The 27,683-nt window shown below is 42.4% G+C and overlaps 1 protein-coding gene and 1 long non-coding RNA gene across 3 annotated transcripts in view; both read right to left on the reverse strand.

Moving 5' to 3' along the window:
* Positions 1 to 931: 931 nt before the first annotated feature.
* LOC108799245 lies at positions 932 to 6,997 on the reverse strand. Its single transcript, XR_001942019.1, has 3 exons — positions 6,890 to 6,997; positions 3,966 to 3,970; positions 932 to 943 (listed from the first exon to the last, which is right to left on the reverse strand). It is a non-coding gene; the product is annotated as an uncharacterized LOC108799245 (long non-coding RNA).
* A 2,587-nt stretch (positions 6,998 to 9,584) lies between these two features.
* TGFBR1 (transforming growth factor beta receptor 1) overlaps positions 9,585 to 27,683 on the reverse strand; it is a 124,629-nt gene continuing 106,530 nt past the window's right edge. For both annotated transcript variants that reach the window (XM_018571080.1, XM_018571081.1), the window contains one exon: positions 9,585 to 10,024. In XM_018571080.1, the coding sequence (XP_018426582.1) occupies positions 9,899 to 10,024 (126 nt within the window). In that variant the 3' untranslated portion in view covers positions 9,585 to 9,898. The remainder of the gene's footprint in view (positions 10,025 to 27,683) is intronic.

Here is a 27,683-nt window from a genome sequence, read left to right on the forward strand (position 1 = left end):
CCGCCCCCCCCCCCCCTTTCTCCATGGGAAATGGTACCAGACAGGGGTGTCCATTGTCGCCCTTGCTGTTTGCCATATCCTTGGAACCTTTTCTATCCACCATAACCCATAAAATTGACATCCAGGGGGTGAAGGTGCAAGAGAACACAAATATGCGGATGATCTTTTATTTTAGGAATCCTTGAATCTCTCTCCCAAACCTCTTATCTGCATTTAAAGACTATAATTTGGTGTCTAACTTTAAAATTAACCTCTCAAAAGCCACCATCCTTAACTTAACAGTCCCCAAAGAGGAAGTTAGAGCATTGAAATCACACTTCCCATTTTCATGGCAAATGCACACGTTGAAATGCCTGGGGATCAATTACACGGCCCCCGCCTACGGGATATGTTTTCATATAATTACATGCTCCTATTAAATGACATCCTTGCTGACTTGAGACGCTGGTCCCCCCTATACCACTCCTGGCTGGGAAGGGTGAATGCCATTAAAATGAATGTGTTGCCAAGACTTCTTTTTCGTTTCCAAATGTTACCAGTGGAAGTTCCACCCTCTTATTTCGCATTGTTACGATCCTTGGTCTCTAGATTTATATGGAAGGGCCGGAGAGCAAGGATCTCTTATAAGATCTTGACCAGACCGAAATCCTTGGGTGGAGTTTCCCTCCCTGACTTCAGGAAGTATTATAGAGCGGCCTCCTTGGCCAGACTTAAAGATTGGAATTACGCCGGGGAGACGTAATTGAGGGTGCAGATGGAAATTGCCATGTCAGATGGCCTTACCAAGGGTGGGTTGGATTCCGAAACAATATAGTTATCAAACAACACGCATCCCTTAACCACTACGACATTATCCGTCTGGGACGCGCTTCACTCTAAACAGAAATGGCCTTACAACTCCCCTCTTATGCCTTTACTGGGCCACACATATTTTCCACTGGGGCTCATGGATGGAGGTTATCGCATGTGGCTCCAAACTGATTCTGATCCGCTACTACACCAGGTCCTACAGGATATGAGGCTCAAACCCTTCTCCCTATGTAACACCCCCAGACCATCATTTATGGATACCTGGCATTACAGGCAACTGTCGCACTTCGTACAGCAGCTCCCTACACCGCTGAGATCCAGACGAGAACTGACCCCACTGGAACTACTCTTCCTCAAAGGCTCCGCTCCTACCAGGTGTATTTCCGCACTGTACGCGACTTTGTCGCAATTGGAAGCTACCTCCCACCCACCTTATCTGTCACTGTGGGGGGAGGAGCTGGAAAGTCCTCTTACCGAGAAACGTAGAGCACGTGTGTTGGCCTTCTTAAGGGGGGTGTCCAGATTGATAGCTGAGTCCCCTTTGTGCTGGAGGGGTTGTTGACATATAGCCTCACACGCTCACATTTGGTGGCAATGTCTTAAAATAATCCCCTACTGGCAGGAGGTAGATGCAGAAATGTTTACCATTCAAGGCATTGGATCCCTGGGAAATGTTGTTCCATGGCTCAGAGGGTTCAATGGGCAAATACGCTCGCTCTATTACACCACATTTACTGAACGCAGCTAAATCTTTAATTCCCACCAAATGGAAGAGTGACTCTGTTCCCACCATGTCGGAATGGTTGGACAGGGTGGAACAGACTTACTGCATGGGAGAACTTACCCTCACTGGAGTGGATCAAAAGGAGCGACTCTCAAAAACATGGGCTTGTTGGTTAGCATATAAAACAACCCCATCTTACCTCGCCAAGAGGACGTCGTGAGAAGTTTCAGTTAAGGGTCGTGTGGCCATTATGCTTATACATTACACACTGTAAATTTCATATTATAGGGGTACAAAGCTTTGGTGTTCTAGCCAGGGGATCCTGGCCAATAGCGGATGGCCTCTAGAAGCACTATGACTAACGGCACTTGGATTTATGGTTTAAGATTTTCGACTTATAGTATATTTTTAGGGCTGTGGAAATTAACGATTAATTGTTAAACTCTTATCGATTCAAATTATTTTGATCGATCAAAAATGAAAACTCACCTCTCCGCCGGCTTCCGGGAGTCCAGTCAGAGATCTGGTGACGTCACCGGACTCCTCCCCCCTTCCCCAAGTGGCTCCATCGGCTAACGAAGGGAAGGGGGTGCGGTGACGTCGATGTCAGTGAGGTCACCGGACTCCTCCCCCTACATTGTTAATGATGACATTGGTGACTGCGACAGCGGCAAAACCAATCAGAGACAAGCAACAAAAGCGACTTCAGTGTACCAGTCTTCAATACCGGAACCAGTGGTGGAGGAATGCCATAGGGCCTTGGATTAGGGGAAGTAATACTCTTATAGGGGAGGTGAGCATTTTAATAATTCTGTGACTGGCCAGAATGAGGCTTTAAGACCAGCACCCGGGGTGTCTGCTCGGCTCATATACGCGGCCATCTGAAATGATTGTAAGCAACGGCAGAATCTTCCAAATGCCATGCCGTGTCTATGGATAGTTTGTTAGCCTTTTTCCCCACCAGCGGAATAGTCTATACCAGTGATGGCGAACCTTGGCACTCCAGCTGTGGAACTACAAGTCCCATGAGGCATTGCAAGGCTCTGACAGCCACAGACATAACTCCCAGAGGCGGATGCATCTTGGGATTTGTAGTTTTGGCACAGCTGGAGTGCCAAGGTTCGCCACCACTGGTCTATACAACACAAAGTGGAATGTATTATTGTCACTTTCAATGCATCAAGAGTTTAAATTCTGGAAAGAAAAAAAAAAACCAAACAGTTACAGAAGTCTACCGGGAGAATGTAGTATACAAAATGAAATATGCCTTTTAACCGCACGAGAGCTGGTTGGCCATTGTTTCAATCTCATTCTGCCCAGAGATTGGAGCTTTTACTACTTTTGCTGACCCCTTTATTATTATTTTAAAAAGTTAATCCTTCCCCCGCAGACAGTGGAGCGATAAGCCGTTGGTCCTTTCCGGCTTCTGAAGGGTTAAAGGTTCTTGAAAGTTCTGCGACCGCCTGACTTCCGGTTTCGTTACAACTAAGAGGTTTGCCCAAGAAACTTGTTCTGCACAAGCACCAGCCAAGGCATTGGCCTATACACATACAGCAGTAATAAAATGAACTAGGATCACACTAATCCAGCACGTGCTGGATTAGTGTGATCCTAGTTCATTTTATTACTGCTGTATGTGTATAGGCCAATGTAGTTGGGTCTGTATGTGCGTTATAATTACTTGAAATTAATCGATTAAAAATTTTCGCGTTCGATTAATCAAATTTTTTTTAATCAGTACCAGCCCTATATATTTTATTTTATGATCTATAATGTATATTTTGAACAGTATGAGACACGGCCCTACATCCCTCCTCCCCCCCTTCCCTTCACCCCCCCTTCTTTCCCTTCCCACTTTCCCGCAATCACACCTTATCACCTAAATTTCCCTAATTTGGTGCGAGATCCTAGAGACACAACTGTGTAATTAGTGGCATGTCCAGATGTATGTATTGTGACTCCTTTGGCATGTCCAGATGTATGTATTGTGACTCATTTGTGATTGCTTGTTTCCCCTGGTTTGTTGATGTATGTAATGTTTTCCTTGTATTTGTTCTTGCAAACCTTTTTCAATAAATACTAATTTACCAAAAAAAATGGTGTCTTTATTATGGTTTTCATTTTGGTGGAACATTAAGTGAATTAAAGCATATTTTTTCTTGCACAAAGCATAATGTCCTTAAAATTCTGTGAAAGATTCTTGGATTGCTTTATTTATTCTACTGAACTATATTAAAACTAACATTCGCATAGCTAATATCTGAAAGGTCTATAATTTTTATCATAGGTGTATTTTAAATGATAGGGACAGAATATAAACTAAAAAGCCAGAAAAAACACATGATACAGATGTTATAAATTGAGTTGCAGTTCAGTGAGTAAAATAAGTATTTGATCCCCTACCAACCAACAATAATTCTGGCTCCCACACACCTGCTATGTGATACGCAGATTAGTCCTGTCAATTTAAGAAGGTGCTCCTAATGACAACTCGTTATTTATATAAAAGCAGGGCCGGTGCAAGGATTTTTGCCTACTTTTTTAAATTTTTATCGGATTCTCTTTCACTTTAATTGTTATTTTTTTCTATTTGTTAATTTCTTTAATCTTACTATCTTTTATCATTTTAATTATTATTTTTTCATAAATGTTTATTTAGTTTATAATTTTTTAATCAATTTGAATTAATTTTTTTATTTAATTTTTTATACTTAACTTTATTGCTATCACACAGGAGCTAGCTAACAAGTCCCTGTGTGATAGCATTTGGAGGGGACAGGTTCTCTTTATTGAACCTGTCACCTCCAATACATGAGTTCTAGCATAAGGGAGCGCCGACAGGTGTGATCAGAGCCGCCGCGGCCAGTCGCATTTTTCAGCCCCCCCCTGCTGGCGCCGTCAAGCAATTGCTTGACCTGCCTATATGGTAGCGCTGGGCCTGTATTAAAGACAAACTGTCCACATAATCTCTTTCTTCCATTCAAACCTCACCACCATGGGCAAGACCAAATAGCTGTCAAAGGACGTTAGGGACAAGATTGTAGACCTGCACAAGACTGGAATGGGCTACAAGACTATCAGCAAGAAGCTTGGAGCGATTATTCGCAACTGGAAGGAATACAAACTAACCATCAATCGCCCTCGGTCTGGAGCTCCATGCAAGATTTAGCCTCATGTGGTAAGGATGATCATGAGAAAAGTGAGGGATCAGCCCAGAACTACACGGGAAGAGCTTGTGAATGATCTCAAGGCAGTTGGGACCACAGCCACCAAAACAAACCATTGGTAACACAATACACTGCCATGGATTGAGATCCTGCAGCGCCCGCAAGGTCCCCCTCCTCAAGAAAGTACATGTACAGGCCTGTCTGAATCATTTAGATGTTCACTGGCAAACTTCAGAGAAGGATTGGGAGAAAGTACCAAATGAGACCAAAATTGAGCTCTTTGGCATTAAAAGGAGAACTATGAGATGAGTGATTTCCACTCACCTCATAGTTCTAGCTGACCTGTGACAATGAGACTGTCATAGGTCGGCTCAGTAGATCGGGAGGTGAGCGAACACATACTGGGTTCGCTCACCTATCACGGCTCTCTGCCGTGACAGGGGGAGGGGCTGGATTCCCCTCTCCCATCGCTGACTGGCGGAACGGACGGGGGAGGGTACAGCTGGCTCTGCCTCTAGATAGGCAGAGCCAGCTGTCACTCACGCAGCTGGGCGGATCGACGTCTATGTCGGGTTCCGCTCCGGCGTCTCAGTATACCGCGAGCTGTAGCTCGCGGTATACTGAGCTTAGGGTAACGGGAGGACGCTAGTTTGTGTCCTCCCGTTACCCTAAGGAGAACTATGGGGAAAAACACTGACCCCCATAGTTCTCCTTTAACTCGATTCGCCGTGTTTGGAGGAAAAAAAATGGTGACGATGACCCTAAGAACACTATCCCTACAGTCAAGCACGGAGGTGGAAACATTATGTTTTGGGGCTGTTTCTCTGCTAAAGGTACAGGCTGACTTTGCTGCATTGAGTGGCCAATGGAGGGGACCATGTATTGTAAAATCTTGGATGAGAACCTCCTTCCCTTCAGCCAGAACACTGAAGATGGGTTGTGGATGGGTCTTTCAGCATGACGACCCAAAACATACCGCAAAAGCAACAAAACAGTGGCTCAAGAAGCACATTAAGGTCATGGAGTGGCCTAGCCAGTCTCCAGACCTTAATCCTATAGAAAATTTATGGCGGGAGCAGAAACTTCGAGTTACCAAGCAACAGCCAAGAAACCTTAAGGATTTAGAGAAGATCTGTAAAGAAGAGTGGACCAAAATCCCTCCTAAGATGTGTGCAAACCTGGTAACCAACTACAAGAAACATCTTACCTCTGTGCTTGCCAACAAGGGTTTCTCCACCAAGTACTAAGTCATGTTTTGCTTGGGGATAAAATACTTTTTTTACTCACTGAACTGCAACTCAATTTATAACATTTGTATCATGTGTTTTTTGTGGAATTTTGGTTGATATTCAGTCTCTATCATTTAAAATACACCTATGATAAAAATTGTACTGGCTGTCAAAGTGGAATAGAAGATACAAACTTGCAGAAACAATACATATCCAATAAAACATTTTGAATGATGATTTCCATAAACTGTACATTTATGTAACATTTTTACAGGAGGTAAAATACCTTAAGCTTTTTAACCATTTTGAGCCAAGAAAACAGCTCACAGCTTGCAAGTGTGTCAATAATTGATGGCTTTGAGGGGTTGCATTTGTTTAAAGGATGTCACTATGCTTTAAAACCAGGATGGCACAAAAGGATGTATAAACAGCACGAGTTTCATGGCACAGCCAATACCTGTATGTTTTTCTAAAAGTTATCTCTGTTAGGTGTATTAAAACGTATTGTGCGCATGCAATCAACTGTGTTATTGCCAGCCCAAAAATGTCTTTATGAAATGATGAAAATAAAAACTGGTTTAAAACTGTATAGTATAGATTTTACAATGTACAATGAGATCCCAAATGCAGAGCAATTTGTATACAAAATTAAAAAATATAAATTTTCTAGCTATTAAAATGCTGATGTAACAATTATGTTTAAGAGACAACTGTAAACACTGAATACGTTTTTAAAATTATATTGTAAGCATGTTGTTATATCTTGGTAACTTTACTTTAGAATTGGTCCAGATAGCCTGAAAACCTAATGCGCCTTATTCAAAATATTTAAACTGCATGTGCCAATATACATTGATAACCATGTTTACATTTTTTTACCTTTTTATTAGACTTCACCATGTTGCACAACTTAAAATTTGTCACTGGATACCCGTCACAAATTAGCAATGCTATATAACTATGAATGTCTTGTGTCCGAATGGTGCAAGTCTCTAGTGTAATAAAAACTCTGTAAAAAATACATTTATAATCCTAGGTGCACCAAATATTGGCCCTTCTGCAAAAAAAACTTATGATTATTTATTTTTCTCCATAATTCAATCATACTCATAAAAAACAGGAATTTAAATGAATTCCTCACAAAATGATACTGTTCGGTAAAAACAATTGAAATTGTAATGGTGCTAGGTGGTTTAACCTATAAAATGCACTATTTTTAAAGCAAATTATTAATTCAATAAACGGTTATTTCACACCTATCGATAAAAAAAAAAAAAAAAGGGATTTCCACCTAATAAGGAAGAGAAAGGCCTCCTCCCTTTTCCCTTCGGTAGTGTGTTGATGGGGACAATTCCTTCCAGTTGCTACTGACTCTGCAAATAAAAAATTACCCCATTTTATATTTTAAAAATGAACGAGAAAAAACCTTTGTAACATAATTTTCTTTATCTGCACAGGCTACCAATGTGTTCTTACAGAACCTGGTTTCTACAACCCACCTACAATTGAATCAGTGAAGCATGTTGCATTAAGATCATGACAACTATGCCTAAGGGCTTGTTCACACCAAATGCAGACCAGATCTGCATGGGTTTCTGCACACGCAGTGCAGTGGGTTGTGCTGCGTTTTTGATGCGTTCCGGGCCTTTTGGTAAATAAAAACAACAACAATTTCTTGTTTAAAATGGGCTTTCAGTGCGTTCCAGGGTGTTTGCATGCGTTTTAGATGCGTTTCAGAGCAGGTAAAATAGGGCTTGCTGTAGTTTTTTTTTTACTTGCTCTGGAACTGAATGCTGCGGTGTGAACTAGAGCCCAAAATACCATTTGACTACATTGGATGCAGTGTTGATCTGGTCTGTAACAGATCTGCTCTGCTCCTGGAACGCGATTGGTGTGAACAAGGCCCCTATGGAAACAGAAATAAACTAGGGGCAATGAGACACCAAGATTAGTTTGGAGGAAGCCAATATGTCACTGTGCAGTCAATGTTGACATTTCAGCTTTTCTGGCCTTGAGAAGAATTGAAGGTGTTACTATAAGGAAAACCCTAAAACTATCACATGAAAATACAAAAAAGGCAAATATGCATAAAAATGGAGGGAAAAAAAACCCAGTTCTGCATCGCTACATATCACACAGCAGTTTGTGTTTTAACTTTTTTTTGTTGTTGTTTTGCGACGGTTAATGGGAGTATGGCTAAAACTTGCATAGGTTCTAATTTTTGGTATAAACATACATTTTTTACCCACATGCCAAAACAAACTTGTCCCCTCAGTGCCAAATATGGGTTTTGTAACCACCATTTTTAAATTAGATAAGCTCTCTGCACCATACTATTCTTTACAAAAAAAGGTTCGACAGTCCCATATCAAAAAACCTTATGGGTTTAACTTTTTTGCACATTAGGAACTTTCCTATTAAAAGGATACATCAAGTTCTATTGTTTTTTCCAATATACTTGATAATCCAAAATAAATGTCCTAGCTGCAACACATTCACAGTAGGCATACGTTTTCAGAGGGCTGAACACTAGTAACGCCAATCAGTGAACCTCATTTTTGGAAAAATTGATATAGAAGCAGTTGTTAGTGGTTTATGGTCATTTAACACTGCAATTTTAGCCTTTAACTGCAATGCTCTTGCTATATACGCAGTAACCAGTTGTAGACACTAAACACATCGACAAATGCATTTAGGCATTCAGTTCGTAATTGCATTCTTTTACACTTGGTGCTAAATGTAGGTAGTATAATAAGCATATTCACTTTTTGTTTATGAATACATGATTTCATAAACATTTAACTGTATTGGAAAACAGTTGAAAAACGCAGAACATAAGATAAAATAAGAAACGCCAACAAGTGCTAGGAACACTGAGGTGGCTTTTGTCTTGTGCATAGAAATATTTTCTTTCCTTACACCCCCAAACCCCCTCCACCCCAGGCATAATTTTCAGAAAGTGATCATTATGCCCTTATGTTGTGCCATTATCTTGTTGCCCATATAAGAAGATAAACATAATTTACAATGTGCAAATCTACAACATAACTGTAACAATATATGTCAAATGATGAATGTTTAGGTCCAACCAAAACTAATATATATTTTGGGTGCACACCAGAAAATTGGATCTGTAATAGGCACAGCTTCTATTCCCATCCACTCATATTCCCACATGCAGCAAAATCTTGACTGACAATGCAGACCAATGATGTTAAACTATACCATGTCCTAAGATTTATTTAATACTACCCCCCCTCCCCAGTTATGTCCACTCAAAACTAATATACATTTTAGGAGGACTTTGTTTTAGATGATTCACCAGAGAATTTAGGATAACCATATGCAAAAACCATTTTGAAATTGGAATGATGTTTAACCTTGACTTAATATTTTTGTTGTATATCAAAAATGTTGCATAATATAGAGTACCGAAGAACAAAATGTGTACATAAAACATAAACTGTGTGGCACTTACTGGTAATACAATTACTTTTGAAGGCATGTAGTATTGTACTGTATATAAAAGGAACTTGCATAAGAGATGTCCAGAAAACAGCACGAGGTATTTGAGCAATATGACTTAAAGGCTTTGAATATGTGAAATAAGCTGAACAGAAACTTAAAATTTAAGAGCACCAGTACAGCAAAATAAAAAAATACCATTAACATGGCACTAGGGTGAGGTGCATTGATAAATTATATATAAAAAACCCAGCATTTTCATTGGTACTAGAAATAATACTAAATACACATTTACGAAATGTTCTGGGAAGATGGAGATTACAACATACATTAGCGTGGACTACTCTCTTTGCTGCATGTATGCATTGAGCTTCACATGTATCCTATGAAGTTTCAAAAAGGCAGCATTTGCGGGCCGTTCCCTCAGCGAGGTAGAACAATGAATCTTTAGATCAGGTTACCAAATAGGTAAAATCTATTGTAATTCAGTCCAGGGTAATCAACTACATCTTTATGCCTTCTTGCTGGCTAAGCTGTGATAGTGTTTTCTTGATGCGTAAAGCAGTAAGTCGTGCTGCCCCATTGGCATACCAACATTCTCGCATTATTTTAGCCATCACACGTAATGCCTAGTAAGGGGGGAGAAAAAAAAAAAGTCCATCAAATACATAACAAAACAAATCCAAAAAAGCAAATAGGAATGTAGCAATAAATATTGAAGGACGCTTTAGAATTCTAGTTTTCTTTAAAAAGCAATTAAATACTTAGCAATCATGAAAATAGATAGTGACCATGACAACAAAGTTGAGGTAGATTTTTTGACTTATTTGCAAAACTATGCAAAGACAGCATTTGACTTCACTTCAGCGTGCCTGCGCACAAATACTGTTCTGACCACCACCAGGCAGCACTGTCATATCTGCACTGTACACAGAGTAGAGGGAGATGGAACACTCACAAACAGCCAGCGTATCCACAGTGGAGGAGTGAGTGGGAAACCTTTTTGATGCTAGGGAACCGACAATGATAAAACTACCTACAGATATTGGATAATAGCCTCAAGAAATAGGCAATTTTGTGTAAAGTATTTGTGTCTTGGACAGATTGTTTGACAAATATCTACAAAAACGCAATCTTTAAACATCTTTTAATCAATTGTATACATTACACATACACAATCCCTGTATCTTGAATAATTCATTCAATAATATATGGCACCAGTGAATGTGCATTTCAGAGTTAGGAGAGACTTCATACACAGGTGAATTGAGATTTCTAGGGTTCAATTTTTGGTGTTTCAATGTTTAATAGCTATGTAGATAACTACTTTAAATACAGGCACCATTTTAAGTTCACCTTAAAATGGTTTCAACTGCTTTGGTTCAAACAAAGGCAAGCAAAAACCCCAGGAAATGTGGCCAATGGCTTCCAATCTTTAAAAGGCCCCATTAAATCCCTACATTAAAAGATTTCCATGCTGTCTTTTATTAACCTCCCTGGCGGTATTCCCGAGTCTGGCTCGGGGTGAATTTTCAATGCTAGGAGCGGTAACCCCGAGCCAGACTCGGGGCTGCAGAGAAAACTGACACTCACCTTGTCCCTGCGATCCCGCGGCGTCCTCTGCTGTACGCGGCTCGAAAATGAAACTAAAAGCCGGCATCTGACTTTTAGTTTCGTTTTCGAGCCTCACAGCCGGCGAAATTCAAAAGTGAAAAGTTGTAATGTACACAGAATACACACAATACAATGTAATCTGCTATGATTACACTTATATATCAAACTATTTCACTTCAATTTTGTCCCTAGAGCTTTGTCCACTGCCCTGCCTGACACTTTTTCACAATTATAAGAAATTATCATATAATAATTATAAAAAATTATAATAAAATAATAAAAAAAATGGTCCAGTAAATGGGAATTCCGGGGGCGTTGCCTGATCCGTACCACAGTAAATAAAGTACCAAGTTCGCACATCACTGAGCTCGGTCGCAGAATCCTCGCTGTCCTCACTTTCAGTGTCTGTTGAGGAATTTCCCAACGAATCGCTATCACTCAATTCTGCAAGTAGTTCTAATTTACTATCGCTGTTTTCTACCTGGTCTAAAACCGCTTTTGACCTAAAACAGCGACGATTCTGCGACCGAGCTCAGTGATGTGTGAACTTGGTACTCTATTGACTGTGGTACGGATCAGGCTGCGCCCCCAGAATTCCCATTTACTGGACCATTTTTTTAAATTATTATATTATAATTTTTTATAATTATTTATAATTATTTATTATATTATAATTTCTTATAATTATTTATAATTTATTATATTATAATTTTTTAATTTCGTGTTTCAAACTTTATCATACCTGGGATGTCTACTGGACTCTTGTTTGGACAGATTTAGGTGAGTTATTCCTAGGATTTACTAAGAACTACAGGCCTACAATGTAAAACAACATATTTGCTTGAAAAACAATGTACCGCTTTTGGTACCTAAAATCCTGAATAATCATACCGCCAGGGAGGTTAAAAGAACTCATAAAGCTTACTAAATTGACCTTTAAGTGCATTTGTCATTTTATCTCAAAACTCTGACATTAAAATGCCTAAGTCACAAATATTGCTACCATTTGGATTTCTTTCGTACAATATACAGTGCCGTCTGAGAGTATGAAACCCCCGGGTGTTTTCCCCCATGTTATTGCATTACAACCTGGAATTAAAATGTTTTTTTTATGAGAGGGGGTTGTACTATGTGATGTGCGTTCAACTATGTACAGTCATGGGAAAAAATATTGGCACCCCTGCATTTCTGTCAGATAATGCACCACTTCGCGGAAAAAAAATTGTTGCAATTACAAATGTTTAGGCATTCTCATGTTTCAAGATAAAAGGCATCCCCCAGACAAAGAAATCCCTTTACTGGAGCTGGTCTGGTAAACAGGTGACACAGAGTATAATTATGTATAAAAGACAATATTTAATGACAAAAAAAAAGATAACTACACATAGGATCCACTATAACAAGACATCTAAAAACAAGTAAAATGACATCCCCTGGATATCCCACTTGAAATGGTACGAGTGATGATCTAGGAACCACCTCAGTGGTAAATAGTCACTAATATAAACACAGAAAATGTGTTTTAAAGATGGATACAAAGTGTCAGAGCGTACTCACATCCTGTGTGGTTTACGATGAGGGACAGTCCTTGTAGGGTCCCATGTTTAAACACGGATGAATTAATTCAATGAAGTATATCCTTGTGTGGGATTGCGACTCCGGACAGTTCTTTTCCTTGTAAGTCCGGAGGCTCTGATGAGCGCGTCACCCCCAGCTCGTCTGAACTCACACTAATCCGCGGGTATCAAACACTGCCCGATCCAGAAAGGAATCCGGGGGTTGTTTCCAGCATGTGCGGCCGCACAGCGAGATGGAATAAGGTGGAATCCCACGTTTGATGTGTCAGAAACACACTGGGCTAAAAGACAGATTGTGAGATGAAGCAGCATCAGCCCGCAGGCTTTTCTCGGTCTCGGTTTAAATTCCCACAGACTTCACTGCTGCTACGAAGTAACGGTGATCAAATAAACTTCGTTCCATCCTGTCCTGTCGATTGACATAAAAGGCTGATTCGTTCACTCGACCTTAGGTGAAATAATACGGGTATCCAGGGGAGTCTGAACAAACGCTGACCTTCTCATGTTTATTTCCTTTGTTTGTATTGGTATGACAAAAAAAAAAGTGGCGAAAAAAAAAAAGCCAAATCTGATACATTCCACGCAAAACTCCAAAAAAATAGACTGGACAAAATTGGCACCTTCTCCAAATGCAAAAAATAATTGCATTCCAAGTTTTTGTGGAAAAGCATGGACAATCTCAAGGTTACAAGCCCATCTCCAGAGATCTTAATGTTCCTGTGTCCACTGTGCGCAACATTGTCAAATGTTTACAGCCCATGGCACTGTAGCTAATCTCCCTGGACGTGGACAAAAGAGAACAATTGATCAAAGATTGCAAGAAAGGATTGTTCGAATGGTGGATAAAGACCCTCAATCAACTTCCAGACAAATTCAAGCTAGACTTCAGGCACAGGGTACAACTGTGTCAGCTCACACTATACGTCGCCATCTGAATGAAAAGGGACGCTATGGTAGGAGACCCAAGAGGATCCCACTGCTGACACAAACAAAAGCCAGATTGGAGTTTGCCAAAACTTATCTGAGGAAGCCAAAATCCTTTTGTGCTGTGGACAGACGAAACAAAATTATAGTTTTCAGAAAAAGAAACAAGGCCTTTAACCACTTGAAGACCTTGGTGTTTCATCCCCTTCCTGGCCAGGCCATTTTTCAGTATTCAGCGCTGCGGTACTTTGACTGACATTTATTCAGTCATGCAACACTGTACTAAAATTAATTTTATACCATTTTTTGGGGACAGATAGAGCTTTCTTTTGGTGGCATTTATTCACCACTTATTTTTTACTAACAAAAAAGTACCCTAAATTTTGAAAAAAAAAAAACATGTTTCCCTATAAAATGTTATGAAACATTTATTATCGCCCCAATTTTTTACTACATTAAGGAAAAATTACCGAAATTAAAAAAAACAAAAACTGTTTACCCTATATTAAATGATAAAACATTTATCGCCCCAATTTTTGGTACAATATAAAAGACGGGGTCACGTTGGGTAAATAGACACTAAACTTTTCAATCTTTAAAATTGCGAGCGCCCGCAAAATCGCAGAAAACGACCGCACCCAAAATTGGCCATAGGCGACGCTTTAAACGTTTTTACCGCTCATCAGTTTAGTGTTATCAGTGATTGTTGGCCCTAAAACTATTGCCCTCATTGTGACGTTCGTGGCGATATGTAACATGTGCTGCATAATGGCCACAATCGTTTTCGTACATAGGTGCACCCGACGCATGTTTGCGTGCGTATGTGGGGGAAGGGGCGGGGGACTTTAAAAAAAATTTTGTGTTATTTTTTTATTATTATTTGTGAATATTTTTTTAGCTCTCTTTATTTTTTTAATGCTTTCATTTTTTTAGACTTAACTTTATTGCTATCACATAGGGGACTAAGAAATCCCCTATGTAATAGCCAGTTCACCAGACAGGTCCTCTTTATGGAGACATCATGGGTCTCCAAGACCTCTGATGTCACCTAGGGACCCCCAGAGAAACTGATGAAGCGGAGATCTGCTTCATCAGCCTCTCCGGTGTTCTGCACCGGAGAGTGACACTGAATGCAGGAAGTGATGTAACGTAATCACTTCCTGCATTCGGGGACAGGAAAAGAGATCAAAGGGAGATCGAGTAAGGATCTCCCTTTGATCTGCTGTTAGAGCATCGCCGTGCCGGTCCCAGCCGCACCGGATTACGGGATCGGCGTCGAGGAGACGGCGGGACATAGGTATGGGGGGGCGCACACCCGCAGCTCCTGCAAGCGACGCCCGATCGCTTGTATGTGAACAGCCATCGCTGGCTGTTTACATGCTCACAGTTTTCCCTCTCACGAGAGGGGGGAGGGGCAGGACGTCTTAAGACGCCCTCCCGCTCCTAGCAGACTCCCGTCCGGCCATGGACGGAATGTGGTTGAAGAAAAGAATACAGTCCCCACAGTCAAACATGGTGAAAGTTCACTGATGTTTTGGGGTTACTTTGCTGCTTCAGGCACTGGATGTCTTGACTGTGTGGTAGTCTTCAGATTTCATAATGCCATGCAAATAATTCTGGGGTGCAATGTAAGGCCCAGTGTCAGAAAGTTAGGTCTCCCAGCAGGACAATGACCCAAAGCACATGTCAAAAGCACCCAGAAATGGTTTCAGACAAAGCGTTGGAAGAGTACTGGACTGGCCAGCAATGAGTCCACATCTAAATCCCATAGAGCACCATTAGAGAGATCTCAAAACAGCAGTTGGGAAAAGGAACCCTGCCAATCTGAGAGACCTGGAACAGTTGGCGAAAGAAGAGTGGTCCAAAATTCCTGTAGAGAGGTGTAAGAAACTTATTGATGGTTACAGGAAGTGATTGATTTCAGTTATTTGTTATAAGGGCTGTGCTACCAAATATTAAATTGAGGGTGCCAATAATTTTGTCCAGTCCATCTTTGGAGTTTTGCGTGGAATGTGTCATATTTGGCTTTTTTTTCCTCCACTTCTTTGTGTCATACCAATACAAACAAAAGAAATAAACATGAGAATGCCTAAACATATGTAATTACAACAATTTTTAGCGTGATGTAGTGCATTATCTGACAGAAAAGCAAGGGTGCCAATATTTTTGGACATGACTGTAGGCGCAAAATAATTTTGTCACACAAACAAGAATTAAGACAAAAAAAAACACAACAGAATTTTGAGTGGCTTACGTATTCACGCCCAAAAGTCAATACTTTGCAGAACCATTTGCTGCAATTAAGTCTCTATTAGCATTAAGCATTTAGCCACTGGTATTTTTGCTATTTCAAGGCAAGACTGCTCCAGCTCAATCAAGTTAGATGTGTACTGCAATTGCATTGGCCTACAGCAATCAAGTCATGCTAGAGTCTCAGTTGGATTGAGGTTTGGGCTTTGACTAGGCTATTCCAATAAATGTATACGTTTCCCTCTAAAACGCTCCAGTGTAACTTTAGTAGTATGTTTAGTGTCATTGTCCCGCTGCAACGTGAACCTCTGTCACAGTCTCAAATCTTTGACAAACAGTTTTTTTTCAAGAATTATCCTATATTTAGTACCCTCCATTTTTGTTTTAATCCTGACCGGTTTTCCAGTCCCTGCCGATGAAAAGCATCCTCACAGCATGCCACCACCACCACAATGCTTTACTGTGGGGATGGTGTTCTCAGGTTTATGGGAAGTGTTGGGTTTGCGTCACACATGGTGTCTCATCTGACAAGGGAACCTTCCTTTTATTTGTTTGAGGAACCTGCCACATGCTGTTAGGCGAACTCCAAACATTTATTCTTTTTTCCCCCTTTTGCTTTTTTTTTTCTGGCCACCCTTCCATAAAGCTCCACTTTGTGAAGTGTATGGCTCAAAGTGTTCCTATGGACAGATACATCTATTTCGGCTGTGGATCTTTGCAACTCCTTCATTGTTATCTTTGGGGTTTTTGTTGCAGCTCTGATTATTGCCTGGCCTGTGAGGTTTGGCAGACAGCTTTTTTTCTGTCAGGTTTGTAGTGGTGTTCTTTGCATTTTGTTATAAAGGATTCAATGGTGCTCCGTGGGATGTGCTAAGTTTGGAATTTTGTTAACCCAACCTTGAACTATACTTCTCTACAACTTTGTCTCTGACCTTTTTGTAGACCTCCTTTGCCTTCATGGTGCTTGCTTAGTGGCGTTGCAGACTCGGGGGCCATTTGGAACAGGTGTATTTACATGTGACAGACCATGTGACACTGATTGCACACAGGTGGACCTTTATCAAATTATGGGACTGTTAAAGTTAGTATACAAATAACGAAAACCGGGGAAAAACCGGGGACTATTAAAGTTAATTGAATGGCACACATCTCGTTTCATAGCCAAGGGACTGAATACTTATGCACACTCAAGATTTTTTTAAATTAATTATGGTGTCATAATAATTATTTTGCACCTACAAATAGGTATGTGCTGCACATTACATTGTAACCCCCCAATTCCAGTTTAATTCCAGGTTGCAAAACAATAAAACAGGAAAAACACCAAGGGGGGTGAATACATTCGCAAGACGCTGTATACATTAACCGGTGACATCCGCGGTGTCAAATCCCCTTCCCATCCAGGCCATTTTTCAGTATTCAGCGCTGCGGTACTTTGACTGACATTTATTCCGTCATGCAACGCTGTACTGAAATGAATTTTATACAATTTTTTGGGGACAGATAGAGCTTTCTTTTGGTTGTATTTATTCACCACTTGGGTTTTTATTTTTTAATAACAAAAAAAGTACCCTAAATTCTGAAAAAAAACATGTTTCCCTATAAAATGTTATGAAACATTTATTATCACCCCAATTTTTTACTATATTAAGGAAAAATTACCAAAATGAAGAAAAAAAAAAACTGTTTCCCCTATATTAAATGATAAAACCTTTATTATTGCCCAATTTTTTGGTAAAATATAAAAGACGGGGTCAGGTCGGATAAAAAGACACCAAACATGTAAAGCCATAAAATTGCGTGCGCACGCGAAACCTCAAAAAACGATAATACCCAAAATTGGCCACAGGCGACGCTTTAAAAGCTTTTAACGCTCATTAGTTTAGTGTTATCAGTGATTGATGACCCTAAAATGATTGCTCTCGCTGCGACGTTCGCGGCGATATGTAACTGGGTAGCGCAATTGTTGTTTTCACGCGCTGGTGCACCTGTGGACCCCAAAAGAAACTGATGAAGCAGAGATCTGCTTCATCAGCTTCTTTTCTCTGGCTATAGCAGCCAGATGACTGACAGGTGAATGCGGAAGTGATGTAATACACATCACTTCTGCATTCACAGCCCGGAGGGAGATCAGCAAGGAGCTGATCTCCCTTCCTCCTGACGCCCTCCCGAGCCGGTCCCGGGCCGCAGATGGGGCAGCGGATCACGGGATTGAAGGCGAGGGGTCAGGAGGGGGGGATGGGCATTAGCAGACGGGGGGACCAAAAAAGCGGCGGCGACGGACCGAAAAAACGACCACATATAGACGATCGGCAGGCTATAGAGCTGCCGATCGTCTAGATGTGAAACACCCGGTAATGGGTGTTTGCATTGCATGGGTCTTTACTGCCCGTGCGCGCCTGCTAGGGGGCGCGTGCGAGCAGAAAAAAAATGCCGCCTGGAGACGGCAACGCGCCAATGCAGCAGTGCCGTCCGTCCGTTTTTTTACAACGTGCGGAGGGCAACTGGTTAAAGAAAAAAGAGAGAGTTCGAACTTTTAAAGTACTCCAAGGATCACAAAAAAAAAGTTTTTTTTCCCCGTAAAATATAACAAATTTTAATTGAAATCTATTCCTATCTAAAAACATGTATGCATTTAAAAGAAAAAAAAAAAGTTACCTAAAAGAGAACAAAAGGATGTAGTCGCATCCTCCCACAGTTGTCTTAACATTACAGCAGGGCTCAAAATTTCAGGTTCTGAACTACTAGCCAGTCCTTAAGAGTTACTCGCCACCAGTTGCCCCACCTAATCCCTACCCTGCCCTTGACTCCGCCCCTAACCACACCCTCTTAAATTATCTCATGAAATTATACTGTTAAACAGTACTTTTTACAGTTTGCTGTGTATCAGCTTCCTTGTTGTGTTGTAGTCAAATGGGAGGATGACAATTCCCACACGTTTCACGGAAATCCGCTTTTTCAGGAATAGGCTACTATCTTTAAAATGGCAGTATCACTGCTATCCACCATTTGACCATGGGCGCAGACGGAGAGGGACTGGTGGAGACCAAAAACAGGGCACCCTCAGACCGAGCAAAGGGACCAGGAGAGCAAAGAGCAATCAAAGAAACCCAGGTTGAGTAATAACACCTCAGAAAATCTTCTTAGTATCACATAGACCAGACCGGGTACTATCCATTTAAATCATTACTGCATATTCTGTAACCAGTAATTTAGACTTCCAACACCCCCAAACATATGTCCAAATCTTTTCTTCTCTCCCTTCTGAGCTCCATCCATCTTTTTATACCCAATCATGTTACTGACCTGTTGCCAATTAACCTAATTAGTTGCAAAATGTTCTTCCAGCTCTTCCTTGTTAGTACCACCTACTTTGCCAGCTTTTTAAAAACGTGTTGCTGCCATCAATTTCAAAACTACCACATTTTTTTTTTAATTTAAAAATGGTACATTTTCTCAGTTTAAACATTTAATAGGTTTTCTATTGTGAACAAAATATGGGTTTATGAGATTTACAAATCATTGCATTCTGTTTTTATGAAGATTTTAAACAACGTCCCAATGTTTTGGGGAATTGGGGCTGTACTTACACTGGTAGACAGCTCAAGTATTGACCTTAGGTGGTTCTATCCACCATATAAGCTGCCTAAAATAAATTCAGAATATTCAAAGAGGAGTTGTCGTGGTTTTGGCTAATAGGGCCTGGAAGTCCTGCAATAAAGTTACATTTTTGCCATCAAGTGTTTCATTTTATTCTCGCCTGTAATTCAGAACTAGCCCTTCTAGACTTGAACAAACAATTTTTTTCTATCATAGAGAATTAGGGTTGCACAGATACCAAGTACAGAACTCGTTACAAGTACGAGTACATGTACCGATACTTTTGAGCTCCAAGACTAGACTAGAGAAAAACTCAAAAATTAGGAGGCAGCTGTCATTTGTAAGGAGCACATGGAGCTCCTGGGATTTGTACATCTGTTTTAATGTACGATTTTCTTTTTATAAATATAAATAAAGGGATGCACAGATACCAGTTTTGCGAGTACGAGTACTGGTACTTGCCGAGTACTTACAAGTACTGATACATTTGTTTATTGTCATGTGACAGTTTTTCTAAAACAATACAGACTAATGATTTCAGGACAGTGGAGTGCCAGAACTAGGTCCCAGCTGCAACCCTGGTAGTTCTCATGAAAATGCCAAGTATCTGCACTGGTACTTGAAAAGTATCTGTGCATCCCTAGTGGGAATGTTAACCTCTTGCCGTCCGCCCGTAGTAGAAAAACGGACGGACGGCACTGCTGCATCTGCGGGTTGCCGTCTCCAGACGGCAATTTTTTTCTGCTCGCGCGCGCCCCCTAGCGGGCACGCACGGGCAGAAAAGACCCGACAATGCACACACCCGGTACCGGGTGTCACACATATAGGCGATCAGCGGGTCCATAGCCCGCTGACCGGCTCCGAGGGCGTCAGGAGGAGGAGGACGGGAGATCAGCTCCTTGCTGATCCCCGTCCGGATATATATATATATAATTTTATTACAGTACTCATTGGAGCTGCCACCTCCAAGAGGCTGGGCACCAGACAAAGCTATGGGCATAGCTCCAATGTAGTGGCTATACCTCTGCTTGGGCTGCACAAGCTCAGACAAAGCAAGCAGTGAGCAAACTGTTGAAATGGAAGGTAACCTTCCCGAGAACACAAGCTATGGCAACCAGTTCAAATGCATCCATCACATCAGTCAGTTCATCCTTTGTCCTTGCAACAAACCTTTCCAGTTTTTCATTAAATAGGATGCCAAGACGTCAACGTCTAGCATCCCTGTTCCGAGACAGAAAAACCTCAAGGTGTAAGGGCTATTTCTCGGGATTCTGGCCTTGCAGGCAGACACAGTCTTCTTGCCAGTTTTTGACGATTGGGAGGTACCGCAGAGAAAACCAGACCCCTCCTTTTCCAGTGTAGGATGTGGTCTACCTTTAGCGATGCTGCTGGACTCTTTACACATGCCCACGCTGAAGCATTGTCAGACTGCACCCGGTCTGAATAATTCTCCTCAAAACGGCACCAGACTGGGTGCCCTTTGAGGAGAGTTATTTAGTGAAGGAGAGCCAGTTTGATCACACAAAGTTACAGGAAATTGATGGGGAGCAAGGCTTCTGTCCCTGTCCAGAAGCTCTGCGCTGGGAGCAAGACTAAGATACCTCCCAAATATATATGCTTATGTCTCTTGACATTTATCGAAGCGGAAAAAAAAAAAATATTTTCTGGACGCAGCATTGAGAATTTCACTCACATGGTTTTAATTAGAGGTGCACCGAAATGGAAATGTCAAAACCGAAAAAAAATTGTCAGGCCGAAACTGAAAATGTTTGAATTTTTTTTATATTTTAATTTTTATTTATGAACTTTTCAATTTTTTTATATTTATTGATTTTTTTATTAAATATTAAAATGTTTTACTTAACTTTTAGGGGCTTTGGGGGAAATATTAGGGGTATAGAAAGAGAGAATCTAACAAGAGCCACGATTGAGCCCATGGTTCTTTCACACCATGCACCAATTACCATGACCATTACCTTCCCCACACACTCCTCTCATTCCCGTATCTAGAGACTCAATCCCTCAGTCCTAGGGGAAGCTATTTATGTCTCCCAAATTAAAGACAAGCTCTCTGAATACTTCTCTCTGAATGAGGGCACCTGCTCCACCCCGACAGTGTTATATGAAGCCCATAAGAGTGTGATCAGGGGAGAACTCATCAGGGTACAAGCCCATATCCACAGACAGCATGCTCCTCCTTACTTGCCCGCATAGCCACCTTGGAGGCACGTCACAAACGCTCACTGGCCCTATCCCACCTCACTGAACTGACACAGGCACGCACCGATCTTCTTGACCTACTTCAGGAGGGAACGAAAAAAGCCTTCATGTCCTGTAGTAAATTTTTCTACTAAGATGACAATAAGGCAGGGAAATTCCTGGCCCGATCACTAAAAAAACCAATCGGCTTCCCGAATAGTCTCTCATATCACCGGAAGAGATGGAATGAAACATCTAGACACACCAAACAATGCATCTCAATTCCGAGACTTCTACATGCACCTTTATAAACTAACCCCTCCTGATCCATCGTCGGCCCATTGGAATGCTCGCCCCGTTGACATTGAGAAGTTCCTCTCCCAACATAGCCCGCCGCCCCTACCTGAAGAGGTGATAGCAAATATGGAGACCCCGATAACGCTACAAGAGGTACTGACCGCGATATCCCAACTCAAACCGGGAAAGAGCCCAGGACCAGACGGGTTCACATCCCTGTATTATAAAACCTTCTCAGAAACTTTGGCCCCGCACTTCCTGACAGCATTTGACCGCTTCCCAAGAAGCCCCCACATCTCCCACCTATTAGAAGCTCACATCACGGTTATACCAAAAGAGGGAAAAGATCCCTCCTTATGCGCTGCTCAATGTGGACGTCAAATTACATGCAAAAATGATTGCCAACCGTCTCTTACCACTTCTCCCGGACCTGATCGATGGCGATCAAGTGGGGTTTATCCCCGGGAGAGAGGCCAGAGACAACACCACTAAGGCAATTGGCCTTCACCATTGGCTCAGGAGTCAGGGACATGCCGGCTTTCTTCTGTCCACAGATGCGGAGAAGGCATTCGACAGAGTGGCCTGGGACTACGTATTTGCAGCCTTGAAACACATGGGCTTTGGCTCATCATGCTAGATTGCATAACTTTACTATATCACAACCCGATGGCTAGAGTCCGAGTGAACGGCTCTCTGTGGGATGCCTTCCCCATCAGCAATGGTACCAGACAAGGATGTCCGCTGTCTCCTTTGCTTTTTGTGATAGCACTGGAACCCTTTCTCCGCAGAATTAGATCAGATCCCAACATCCATGGTTTTCCCACACCTTACAAAGAATCCAAAGTAGCTGCATTTGCAGACGATCTGCTTTTTTTCCTAACCCAACCAAGAATCTCCCTCCCTCTCTTCTCCCACACCTTACAAAGAATCCAAAGTAGCTGCATTTGCAGACGATATGCTTTTTTTCCTAACCCAACCAAGAATCTCCCTCCCTAATCTTCTCCGAGCCTTTCAAGAATTTGCGTCGCTGTCCTCGTACTCTCCAAATCCTCGGCCCTCAACATTTCCCTGTCGGACCAGACGGTCCTGTTTTGTCTATCCCACTTCCCCTTTTAGCTGGGCAGATCGAGCCATCACTTACCTTGGCATTAAGATCCCGACTCATTTGTAAACTTTATACTCCCTCAACTATATCTCCCACCTTTCCCAACTAAGGTTGAATTTGAGGGAATGGAATAAACCACTTTATTCCTGGTTTGGCAGAGCTGCCATTTTAAAAATGACGGCCCTCCCACGACTCTTATACCTCTTTCAGACAGTACCCATACAAATTCCCAAGGCCTTTTTCACCTCGGTGAACGCAATGTTTCGCTCATTTCTATGGAACAACAGATCCCCACGGATTAGCACCCAAACTCTCACTCGCTCCAAAAGTTTCGGAGGCATTGGCCTTCCCCATATCCAAAGATATTACTGGGCGTGTCATATGGCCCGCATCATAGACTGGTCGGTTCATGCCCCGAACACAGACTGGGTTCGGATAGAACAGCTGACAGACACCCCCATCGGCTCCTGGCCCTGGATACAATTCCACACCTACCGACTCAGGTATTCAATCACCCGACGGTAGGAACATCCCTACGGGTTTTCACCACAATAAACAACAGACAGGTTCCCTCTTCCACCCTGGGTCTTCTCACGCCTATCCGCTTCAACCCGGCCTTTCCCCCAGGTCAGTGTGCATCCTTACTACGCCGCTGGTCCACCGACACTCCCCTGACTGCTCAGGTATTCTTTGACTGACAGGGTAACTTCCACACTCTCACAGACTTAAACGAGGTGAACCCCTCCTCTCCCATACCACTGTGGTCCTATTTTCAAATACGACACTACCTCAACTCACACACGCATAAAGGACTCTTTTCCCGCGCTTTAACTCCATTTGAAAAGCTATGCCCCTCCAAACAGAGAGTGACACATTCAATTTCATCTCTATACTCCCTCTTGAACGACTCCTCTACCCTCCCACCGACACCCTCCATGAAGGCATGGGAACGCGACCTCTCAGCTTCCTTCACAACACAGGAATGGGAACGAATGGATTCCCTATTAGGAAGCTCCATGAATGTCCAAATACAGGAGACTAACTATAAAGTTCGCTCATGCTGGTACAAAACCTCGGCCTTGCTCCACCGCATATACCCGGATGCCCCTGACCAATGCTGGCGCTGCGACAGAGAAGTAGGCTCTTTATTGCACATATGGTGGTCATGCCCATTGATCTCGCCCTTTTGGACAGCAGTCCACACCCTGATTAAAACCATAACCGGAGTCACGATGGAATTCTCCCCAGCTAGCCTCCTACTATATCATTTTGACGACACACTCCATGTTTCTAAAAAATCCCTCACAATTCACCTGCTGAATGTGGCAAAAACGTAGATTCCTAGACATTGGAAGTCGCCATCCCCACCAACAATCCAATCCGGGAGTGGCTCTCCCGAATAGATACAGTATCAACCATAGGAGGAACTTATCTACTCTAGCAGAGATGACATGTCCAGATACCTTAAAAGCTGAACGTTGTGGCATTTATTCCAAGACTCAGAGGCATGTAAAGCTTTAAAGCGGTAACACTACTCCTACTCGCTCTCTACTATACTGTGCTTTCCCGCTTTCCTTCTCTCCCTACTAGAGGGTTGGACGGTATCCTCTCCCCCTCTTGCCTTCTCCCCCCCTTCCTTTCTCCCCCCCCATTCCCTCCTCTCACAATGATAGCACCTCATATGCAGTCCCCGATATCCATACCAGACTAGCTACAAAACCTTTGGAAAGAAAACAAAACCCTCCCTGCTCCACACCTTTCCTAATGTTTAGGGGTCATAATAACCCTGCAGCATTATCGGGACCTGTTAGTCCTTTGGCCCACCCGATTAAGGTATACATGTATTCTTTTCCATCCTGCTATATGAACTAATGTAATACCAGTACACTGGAATACGATCTCCCATGTTGGGTCCCATTCAGCTTCCGTTATTGTACCCTCTCTGGTGTATTGCTTTGTAACACAGTTTTGTATATCACTTGGCTGTTTTTGACTATCAGTTTAATGCCTATGTACCCGTCATTGTCAAGGCTCTAAGCAATAAAAACTTTACTTGTGACAAAAAAAAATAGAAAAAGAGATTGAGGACTCTATACATCTAGACCTCTATACTTCCTGTTCATTTATAACATGAGGACAGAGTATGTTTACTATAACCATAATTATGAATGAACAGGAGGCGATGTAGATCACTCCCCATTCATTCATAATTGAGGATATAGTTAACATACTATGTCCTCAATTATTTACAAACACTCAGCGATCACTGAGTGTTTGTACCGCTCTCCTTCCTGACAGCTGTCACAGGAGGCTAAGCGAGAGGAGCGGGGAGGAGAGCTCAGCCTCCTGTGACAGCGGTGGCTGTTTACGCCCACACACCGCTCTCCCGGAATGTGACAGGATACTGATCAGTGTGGGAGGAGAGACGCCGGCGGCTCAGAGCGCTCTCCTCCCACAGCACTTGCTCTCCTCCCCGCTGGGACACAGAGCAGCGCCCAGCGGGCAGGAAAGAAAGCAGGGATGCGCCGCTGTATCGGCAGAAAAATTGCACTTTCGGCATTCAGACGAAAGTGCCATTTTCGGCCGATATGTTTCGGCGGCCGATATATCGGTGCATCCCTAGTTTTAATCCTCTTCTACTATACCGTGTTTCCCCGAAAATAAGACAGTGTCTTATTTTATTTTTTGCACGAAATAAGACACTAGGTCTTATTTTCAGGGGATGTCTTACATGGCTGGGGGAGGAGTGGACGAGGTCCCGGAAGGCGGCGTGCTGTTGCCGGTCCCGGCGAATGTCGCTTCCATTGTGCGTGCGTGAGCTGCGGGCGGGAGCTGCGGCTGGCGTGTGGGCGGGGCTGGAGCTGCATGCAACACTATAAAAAAAAGTTTTGGCTATACATACAATTTAAGCAAAACCTGTCAATGCAGCTTTTGATACCAACTGGTGAGTACCCTCTTGATCTTCAAATTAAGCTAATGGAAGCCCTGTTTTGCTGGAAGTTGCGTCAGATTGAGCAAGGCTCTGAAACCCTGGTGAGAGCTTTGAGGAGTGGACTTTCAAGCCAGCCACAGTAAATTCATTTTTTTCATATTAGAGAACTATGGGGTTAGGGCTTTTCACCATTGTTCTACTTAGGGTAATGGGAGGACACTAGTTTGTGTCCTCCCGTCACCCTAAGCTACAGCACGCAGTATACTGAGACGCCGCAGTATACCGCCAGCTACAGCTACAGTTTCATTGTCACAGGTCGGCTAGAACTATGAGGTGAGTAAAAAGCAATCACCTCATAGTTCTCCTTTAAAGTAAGGAATCTATCAACAACTGAGAAATAAGAGTTGTAAGTTAAAAAGATATAGTACCTAGAAAATAATAGGCAGCAAATGCATTGTTTTGTACATACCTTGCATTTTGCAATGTACCTGGCTCTATAGGCTGTACTGTTTACAGGCTGAATAGTGACTGCTCTGCCGGCCACGGTCACTTTGATTATGCAAACATTATGGTCTTGTACAATTCAGTAAACTGGGGGAGGAGTGGACGAGGTCCCGGAAGGCGGCGTGCTGTTGCCGGTCCCGGCGAATGTCGCTTCCATTGTGCGTGCGTGAGCTGCGGGCGGGAGCTGCGGCTGGCGTGTGGGCGGGGCTGGAGCTGCATGCAACACTATAAAAAAAAGTTTTGGCTATACATACAATTTAAGCAAAACCTGTCAATGCAGCTTTTGATACCAACTGGTGAGTACCCTCTTGATCTTCAAATTAAGCTAATGGAAGCCCTGTTTTGCTGGAAGTTGCGTCAGATTGAGCAAGGCTCTGAAACCCTGGTGAGAGCTTTGAGGAGTGGACTTTCAAGCCAGCCACAGTAAATTCATTTTTTTCATATTAGAGAACTATGGGGTTAGGGCTTTTCACCATTGTTCTACTTAGGGTAATGGGAGGACACTAGTTTGTGTCCTCCCGTCACCCTAAGCTACAGCACGCAGTATACTGAGACGCCGCAGTATACCGCCAGCTACAGCTACAGTTTCATTGTCACAGGTCGGCTAGAACTATGAGGTGAGTAAAAAGCAATCACCTCATAGTTCTCCTTTAAAGTAAGGAATCTATCAACAACTGAGAAATAAGAGTTGTAAGTTAAAAAGATATAGTACCTAGAAAATAATAGGCAGCAAATGCATTGTTTTGTACATACCTTGCATTTTGCAATGTACCTGGCTCTATAGGCTGTACTGTTTACAGGCTGAATAGTGACTGCTCTGCCGGCCACGGTCACTTTGATTATGCAAACATTATGGTCTTGTACAATTCAGTAATTGATTTGCAAGTGTGCTACACAACACGGGCTAGCAGACGGAGAAGACGACACAGCAGGTTAGTACTGCCGCACCGCATGGGTCAGGGCACAAAAATGAAAATATTTATCATGCCATTGCTAACTAAGGCTTGTACCCCCATAGTGGGGAAAATAGATGAGCACATGTCCAGACTCACTGTATGCAGCATTAGATATAGCTGTGCCACACTGTGTTCTGGTCTGCAGTCTGGACATGTGCTCATCTATTTTCACCACTAGGGGGATACAAGCCTTAGTTAGCAATATCTACATAGTTATTTTCTTTTTTTTAAATAATATATGCCGGTAAACAGCATTTTTGTGCCCAGCCCCATGAGGTGTGTCGGTACTAACCTGCGGTGTCGTCTTCTCCGTCTGCTTCAGCCACTCCG

Source organism: Nanorana parkeri, unplaced genomic scaffold (assembly GCF_000935625.1).
Source record: "Nanorana parkeri isolate BGI_ZX_2015 unplaced genomic scaffold, ASM93562v1 scaffold1670, whole genome shotgun sequence".
Lineage (NCBI taxonomy): Eukaryota > Metazoa > Chordata > Amphibia > Anura > Dicroglossidae > Nanorana > Nanorana parkeri.